The sequence below is a fragment of the Lactuca serriola genome, chromosome 6 (assembly GCF_051521515.1).
Source record: "Lactuca serriola cultivar US96UC23 chromosome 6, Lser_US96UC23_V15, whole genome shotgun sequence".
Taxonomy (NCBI): domain Eukaryota; kingdom Viridiplantae; phylum Streptophyta; class Magnoliopsida; order Asterales; family Asteraceae; genus Lactuca; species Lactuca serriola.
Window position 1 is genome coordinate 42623989 of NC_136413.1, and position 8539 is coordinate 42632527.

An 8539-nucleotide genomic window follows, 5' to 3' on the forward strand; every position below is an offset into this window, starting at 1 on the left:
CAACGAAGCTTGGGACATGGTTCAAGAAGGACTTTAATGGAGTAATAAGCATAGAAACAGAGGGAAAACAAGTTATACCTCCAAGAAATTACTGAGAGAACACGAAGATGCTTGCCTTCCTTCCCTTCCTCTTGATCTACTCCTCTTCCTTCCCAAAATCTTCAAGAAAACACACTAAAAAGCCTCAAACTCACAAGAACAAGGGCTAGAATGTATGGAGAGCTTCTGAGGGTGAAGGGGGCGGAGTTAGGGCACAAATGGTTGGTTTAAATAGGGTGCAAACCCTTGGAAATTAGGGTTTCATCAGACAGCGCGGACTCGCCGAGTCCATAATATGGACTCGCCGAGTCGCCAACTTAACCGCGTCCCAAGTCCCGTCTCTACTCGGCGAGTCAGGCCTCCAACTCGCCGAGTCTAAGGCCAATAATACAAAATACTCAGATAAATCTTACATACCAGGAACCAGGTGCTACACATTAGATGATTCAAAAGATTTTACAATGTAAACTACCAGATGATTCAAAAGATTTTACATCCTATTTTATGAAAATAGGATGTAAACTAACAAGGAGGTTTTGGGTTCTATCCCCAGTATATACTAACCCGTCGTTCTAAAAAACAAAATATCACACACACACACACACACACACACATATATATATATATATATATATATATATATATATATATATATATATATATTGTTTTTTAGAACGACGGGTTAGTATATGCAGGAGATAGAACCCAAAACCTCCTTGTTAGTTATATATATGATCTTAATTTGAAGGATAACAAGGTAGAGACCAAGTGTAATCAATTTGTTCCTAGAAAGGTTAAAAGTTTGGATGTGGCAGATAATTATTGGATAAACTTCCTACTAGACCGAACTTTGTGACTATAAGAATTGACATGCCTTCTGTTTTATGTTTGATTTGTTATGATTTCCCCGAGAATATGGATCACTTGTTTCATGATTGTGAAGTGGCAACAAGAACGTAAATATGATTGCTAGATGTGGTGGGATTTAATGGCCAAAGGGGATTTAGGTTAAGGAAATTTATATATTAAAAATTGAGGTTATCAGTGTCATTCTGTTAACAACATGGAGGTTGTTGGTGATTCTAGTGTTACAAGGTAATTCTAATGTAATGAAATTTATATATTACAAATTGAGGTCAAATCTTGACTTTAGACAAGTTAGGATGGACAAAGTGTACACTTGTATAAAACAAGTTTGATTTCGGTTCAACCAAAATAGTGGGGGTCAATGTGGCGGGGGTGGGGGGCATGACAGGTTTCAAAAACGACCATGGTCCTCCCAAACCCTAGCAAAGGATGTTATGGAATTTCTAAAATTTTGATATATTCATATCCAAGAAGTATAAAAGAGAAATTGTGTATATGAGACTAAATATATACATTGTTTAATTGGTTTGGTAGTCGTGAACATAACACGTCAATGTTAAACCGGGTATCTTGGTTAAATAACTTAGTTATATCTAATTCCATTGTGCTAGTTTTTTTCCACCACAAACTCTTTTGCTAGTTTTAATGAAATTCAACAAAAGCCAAAAAGAAAATGACTCATTACTTATGAATTAATAATTAATATCTGTGTTTTTTTGACAGAGTAAACTAAAACATATTTCTTGTACAAATTAACATCAATTTTGAGGGTTGAATCTTATATTGATAATCTTCAACATCGAGAAAACACATATCATATCAAGGTAAACAAACGCTGATAGATTTTTACTATATATTGAATACCCTTAAATTATAACAAAGATTATCCACTTGGTTGCCAAAAAATGCCAAGAGCTAATAGATAACGTGATTATACCTATCACATGGTCTTGTTTAAAGTTGTGGACATCCCACTTAGAATTTTAAATGTTTGAATAAAATCATTAAAATATGTATTTTTTTATCCAATATATTTTTGACATCTTCATATTCTGTTAATTGAAAAATCGTTAATTTTAAATTTAACTAATACGTGTCATTTTTTTAAGCAGCAAAGCTAGCTAAAAGGTATAGAATTTAATTCAAAACTGATGTGAGCTATATGTCTTGAATTTTAGTAACATAAGTTCCATCTTTACAATAGTATCGATAATTGGCAACTCAAAAAAACACTTTATATCGATGACGATTCTATATAACATGTGATGAGGCAATCTTCAACAAGGTAAAATTCATTGGCCATAGTCTTCTTATGGATTAAATTTATGGCAAAATTCCATTTGATTTGTTGGAATGTCATTTTTTTTTTGGCATCATGTATTCTTATATTTCCCTATTGTCTTTGTACTCTTTTTGCATTTGACTAGTTTCTGGTTTGTTGTCATTCATAATTCTTTTTTTTAAGATATATATAATATATAGAAAAATATTTTCTTGTTTCATTTAACCCATACAAAAACCTCATTGATTTTTGTATGAAATTTATGGTTATGTTTTCGCCCAAACTTTAGTTCTTACTCTTTAATCTTTATTTCATCAAACGTCTTCCGATTCGAATTGAGCTTCACCCATTTCAAATTCTGACATAAAGATCAAAACCATTCTACGATTTAACCCTAATTTCAAAATCCACGCATACGCAGACAAAATGCACATTGCACATTCCTCCTTTTGGTATCTTGAGTCTTGACTCCCTGTCTGACCAACAACTGTAGATAGCTTCTTTGGCAAGCGCGCCCAAAACTCATATTGGGTTTCCTTTCAAAAACGATCTTTCTTCAATGGCAGGTGAAAACGCAGCGTCTCATAGAAGAGACCCGATCAAGAATACAGGCATGCTTTCTTTCTCTACAGTTCATAGCACATGGAATTTGACTCTGGTTTTTCTCTCTTCCAGTTATTTCTGTTGATTGTGATGATATAGTGATGAATCCATTTCATGTTGTCTGGATGAATCCGACCCCTTTTAGGCATCATACAGTTCCCTATTTACTTCAATTTTGAAGGTTTAATTTGGGTTTTGGGGGAAACGAACGATTGAAAGAGATTGAATTTGACAAATCGCAAGTGATTTCAATTATATTTATTCGAAACTGCAGTTGGGAATGCTGCTGTACAAAGGAGAAGACAACATGCTGTTTCAGTGGCGAAAGAAAGAAGAGAAGCGATGTTCAGAACAAAGCGATTATGTACAGAAGTAGTTAGCAACGACATGGATGTCGCCATCCATGGCGACATGATGATTGAAGAGGAGCCATCAATTCTAGAGGCTCAAACGCTTTCTGCTGTTGAAGAACTAAAGCTTGCAATTTCTTCAAAGTAAGATCGATTCATTATACTTTTCCTTAACAAACGATCATTATTCAATCAATTTTCTTTTAGGGGAAAAGACACAGTTCAAAAGAAGGTGAATGCTCTTCGTGAACTAAGACGATTGTTATCAAGATCCGAGTTTCCTTTTGTTGAAATTGCTCTTAAATCTGGAGCAATACCTCTACTTTCTCAATGTCTTTCATTTGGCTCACAAGATGAACAAGTAATCTCTTTTTCTTTTATATAAGTTATGAGAAAAACATATTACAACTTAATGACTTATCTCCAAATTTCAGTTGCTTGAAGCAGCATGGTGTCTTACAAACATAGCTGCAGGAAAACCAGAAGAAACAAAAGCTTTGGTCCCAACATTACCATTACTAATTGCTCATCTTGGAGGTTAGTGATTATTAATCTGATTAAAATTTTGTAACAAATCCTTTTATGTTAATAGTTCTTTCTAAAGTTCCAATAACATCTAGGTTATATAAGTGTAAAGTGTAAAGATTCTATATGGGTCTTAATAAAAGATGCATCTCCTATATTTCATACGCTCCACTTGATTTTTTTTTTCACTTTCTAAATAACACAATAAACATCAAAACACATGGCAACATTTAGCTTTACCTTTTTTGCTTTTAAGCTATTGTCTCTATTTATCTTGCATGCTTCATTTAGTGATCATTGTCACGGGTAGTTTTGGAAAATGGTGATGGAATCTTTTTCTAATTAATAAAGATAAAAAAAAATTGATGTAGGACATTTCAAAAAGGAAAGATTAAAGAACACTTTGATGTAGGACATATTAAGTACTTTCACTTTTAAGTTTTAACCAATTAACAAATAACAAAACTTGGTTTTTGGATTTAAGGAGAGATCACTTCAATGTAGGACATGAACATTGAACATGGACATATTAGTTACTTTATCTTTAATCTTTAATCATTATAATCTTTAATTTTTTTTTATTTTTATATAATTTGTAGATAAAAGTTCATTATGTGTAGCTGAACAATGTGCATGGGCATTAGGAAATGTTGCTGGAGAAAGTGAGGAATTGAGAGATCTTCTTCTTTCACAAGGAGCTTTAATTCCTCTTGCAAAAATGATATTTCCAGACAAGGGTACAACAGTCAGAACAGCTTCTTGGGCTTTATCAAATCTAATCAAGGTTTTTAATTTTTATAAATCTTTTTATTTTTTCATTTTGTGGGTCCTATTTTATCTCTCCCAAAATCAAGAAAATGGGACCACAAATCACATCTTTATTATTGTTATATGAATCTTTTGGGAGTTTTCAATCACACACACATGATATATCAAAACTTTAAAGGGTATTTTGTAAATAAAGGAGAAACTTTTTATAAAGAAATAATTTTTGCTTAAAATTTTTGTTGATTGTGGATGTAGGGACCACACCCAGAGGCTGCAACAGAATTTATAAAAATTGATGGAGTTGTGGATGCTATTCTTCGACACTTGAAGAAATCGTATGTTTTTTGAACATATAATCAAATTATATATTTTATAAAAATGGTTAATTTGGAAAAAAGTTTCAAACTTTTTTCGGATTATTGGAAAAAGAAAGTTATTAGTTGTTTAATCTGTACAAAAAAAATATGATCTTTGCAATAATGATATATATATATATATATATATATATATATATATATATATATATATATATATATATACACACACACTAAAGACTACTTTAGTCTTTGTATTTAATTATTTATCAGTATATCTTTAGAAATAAAAAATAAAAGAAATTATTTTTGAATTTTGATGAACAGGGATGTTGAATTAGCAACTGAAGTAGCATGGGTGGTTGTGTATTTATCAGCTATTTCAGATGTTGCAATAAATGTGTTAATGAACACTGAAATTGTTCAGGTTCTTGTTGATCGATTAGCTTCCTCAAATACTTTGCAATCACTCATTCCGGTAACACATGAATTTACCTTTTTACCCTTTTGAGTTTTGATAAATGCAGAAAAGAATTTTTTTTGTATCTTTTTACAAGTTTGCCCTTGTATATACAGTTGCTAAGGAGTTTAGGTAATCTCATGGCTGGTGATGCTTACACCACCAATATTCTTCTTGATCCTGGACATGAAACCACAGGCCAGTTTTATTTTCTTCATATTTTCATATTTTCCTTTATTTATTTATTTATTTATATAAAAAGTAAATCCAAGAAATATCAACAAACTTTCATTTATTTGTGTATTACAATTTACAACATCGTACTTTTGTTTCTTTCTATTATTATATTGTTGTATTCCACATTGCTAATATCATAATTTAAAAGAAGGGCTTTTTACATGAAAGTCCTTAAATTTGTCAAGTTTTGTCGATTTTGTCCCTGTGACAATTTTTTGTTCATTTATGTTCTTAAGTTTTCCAAGTTTTTTCATTTTTACCCCTTTTACTTGTAACAACAGGTTTTCAGGTTACCATGAAATATAATTTGCAAAAAAGCCCTTAAGTTTACAAATCTTTTGCAAAAAAAAACTCTTATTTCGTATAATATGAAGAAGGGAATTCTCCAATAAAGTTCCAATATTTTGGGTCAGTTTATGGTTTAATCCCAACATTTATTTTTTGAACAGAAAAGTCGCAATTATTTTATATTTTGCCGAAATTAACAAAATAGTCCTTACGTTTTTTTCAACTGAAAATGTCAGATTATCGTATAAAATTAGATAATCAGGACTTTTTTGTTCAAAAAATAAATATTGGGATTAAACCGTAAACTGACCCAAAATATTGAGACTTATCAGAGATTTTCCTTTTTCATATTATACGAAATAAGGGTTTTATTGCAAATGATTTGTAAATTTAAGGGCTTTTTTGCAAATTATATTTTAAGGTACCCCAGAAACCTACTATTACAGGTATAAAGGGCAAAAATGAAAAAACTTAACGACATAAAGGAAACAAAAAGGACAAAAACCATTTTTTTTTTCCGACAAACTTAAGGACTTTCAAGTCAAAACTCAAAATCCCTTTAAAAAACTGTGACATTAAAATAATAAAATTTTTCCATGAAATATCCAGATAGTATTATCCGTTCATTAAGCAAATGTTTGAAAAGCGAGCATCGTTTCTTGAAAAAGGTATATTTATTTTCCATATTTCTATTAAAAAGGTGAAGTATGTTGCTATTTTCTGCAATTATTTTATCATTATATATATATATTTTGTAGGAGGCGACATGGGTGCTATCAAACATAGCTGCAGGATCAGTTGCACACAAGCAACTAATATGTAAAAGTGAAGCAGTTTCATTGTTATTAGAGCTTCTTGTTACATCACCATTTGACATCAAAAAAGAAGTTGCATACGTTTTGGGAAATTTATGTGTTGCTCCAAATGATGACAATGATAATGATAATGGATCCGGGATTCCATTTTTATTATTGGATCATTTGATTTCATTTGTTAGAAATGGATGCCTTTGTGGCTTCATTGATCTTGTTAAATCATCTGATCTTGAAGCTGCAAGACTTGGACTTCATTTCATCGAATTGGTAAAAAGATTATATAAGTTTTGCTACTATTTTTCAGAAATTTCATAAATGGTCCTTGTGGTTTCCTAGAATATCAAGTTTAGTCCCTGACTTTTTTCTATTTTCGGTCTCATGGAAGGTCCTGATGGTTTCAGTTTCTATCGTGGTTGGTCCCTCATCCATATAAGAAGATCTGTATACCCTTTTTAATTTATAAAAGAAACTAAAAAGGGTTAATAAGTCATTTTATATGGCTGACAGACCAACCACGATAGAAATTGAAACCCTCTGGACCTTCCATGAGAACGAAAAAAGTTAGGGACGAAACATGATATTTTGGGAAACCATAGGGACCATTTATGAAGATTACTCTAATAATGATGATGATGTAGGTGTTGAGAGGGATGCCGAATGGTGAGGGACAAAAACTAGTTGAAAGAGCGGATGGGATTGATGCAATGGAAAGGTTTCAATTTCATGAAAATGATGAGCTTAGGGTGATGGCTAATCTTTTAGTTGATAGTTATTTTGGGGAGATGTATGGGGTTGATGAGTAGAAAAAAGATATATGGGTCAAGTGTGTGTTTATGTGTGTGTGTTTGTTAAGTTTGAGATTGGATACTAACGCATAGGTTAACCGTTAATGGTTGAATATAATGTTGATTTTGGGTACATATTGATGATTGTGTTTGGAGACATGTAAGGTGTCAAATGTGTTCAATATATATAACATGATATGAAGGTTGCTTCTTTTGTGTTTTGAATACTTGTTATTCTTTGAGTTTAAATGCCAAACAAATTGATTTCATCTTGGATGTTATGATGAGCATATTTAGTTTTGAAGGATAAATGACATTAATTGATTAAATTCAAAGCTTAGAAAGAATTATTATGTAATATAATAACAAGGGTTATAGTTTAGGAGCAATCAACTTTTCTAGAGAAGGATAATTTAGTTTTGTGTCGTGCAATGAGTTGCTAGAATGCTTATTCTGCTTTTGTTATCTGATGAAAGTCTTTATTTTCCATACATTCATTTAGTGTTTTAAAAAGATGGTAATGTTTTTTCAAGTGATTTTTGCCAAGAACCTTCCAAGCAAAGCTAACTATCCGTTTAGGCTTTGGATTTCCTTCAATGTTTGTGATGATTTTACCAAAGAATAACTTGTTAACCTTCTTGGACTCCAAATTTGTATTACCAAAGGAATGTTGGGTCGTATCTAGTTTTGATGACCATATCATCGATGTATATATCTACTAGCCTATGATATGTTGCTCAAACATATTCGGTCTAAAAGGCATAGGAGAAGGTTCCTTTCTCTGTGTGAAAGGATTTTTTTCGCTTCACGTGTCTTTGCCATATGGATATGATGATATCCCTTATAAACATCCAAAAAAACACTTCCATTAGAATCCTTTTAGTGACTAAACTTTTTACCCGATTTCCAATAATGGATAATAATGTTTAAGAAATGCTTGTTGAGGTTGGTGAATTCTATGCACATTGGCTACCCATCCATCTCCATTTTTTACCATGCTAGACTTCCAAACCTATGTTTGAAAGAAAGCTTCTTTTAGAATATATATATATATATATATATATATATATATATATATATATATATATATATATATATATATATATATATATATTGTGACAACAAGTCAAACCGGTCAACTCAACTAACCCTTGTGTACTAGGGCTTACGTTATGTAATTACTAAACAACTCGCTATTCTATAAGG

General features: G+C 31.5%; 1 protein-coding gene across 2 annotated transcripts; it reads left to right on the plus strand.

The window, feature by feature from the left end:
* Window positions 1-2405: 2405 nt before the first annotated feature.
* On the plus strand, window positions 2406-7558 carry LOC145058324 (importin subunit alpha-9-like). Of its 2 annotated transcripts, none has more exons than XM_079006246.1 (11): window positions 2406-2799; window positions 3066-3285; window positions 3349-3502; window positions 3576-3678; window positions 4311-4450; window positions 4690-4769; window positions 5076-5226; window positions 5325-5406; window positions 6343-6401; window positions 6492-6815; window positions 7187-7558. In XM_079006246.1, the coding sequence occupies exons 1-11, from the start codon at window positions 2748-2750 to the stop codon at window positions 7349-7351; spliced, it is 1530 nt and encodes a 509-aa protein (XP_078862372.1). In that variant the 5' UTR covers window positions 2406-2747; the 3' UTR covers window positions 7352-7558. The 2 variants fall into 2 exon arrangements, with proteins under 2 accessions (XP_078862372.1, XP_078862371.1); XM_079006245.1 differs by having other exon boundaries at window positions 2407-2799; window positions 4266-4450.
* The last annotated feature ends 981 nt before the right edge of the window (window positions 7559-8539 follow it).

Excerpts from the sequence above, each read along its gene's own strand:
- LOC145058324 (XM_079006245.1), top strand. The coding sequence starts at position 2,748 with ATGGCAGGTGAAAACGCAGCGTCTCATAGAAGAGACCCGATCAAGAAT. Across the intron at positions 3,503-3,575 it reads TTGGCTCACAAGATGAACAA|TTGCTTGAAGCAGCATGGTG; the intron begins GTAATCTCTTTT and ends TCCAAATTTCAG. Across the intron at positions 4,770-5,075 it reads CTTCGACACTTGAAGAAATC|GGATGTTGAATTAGCAACTG; the intron begins GTATGTTTTTTG and ends TTTGATGAACAG.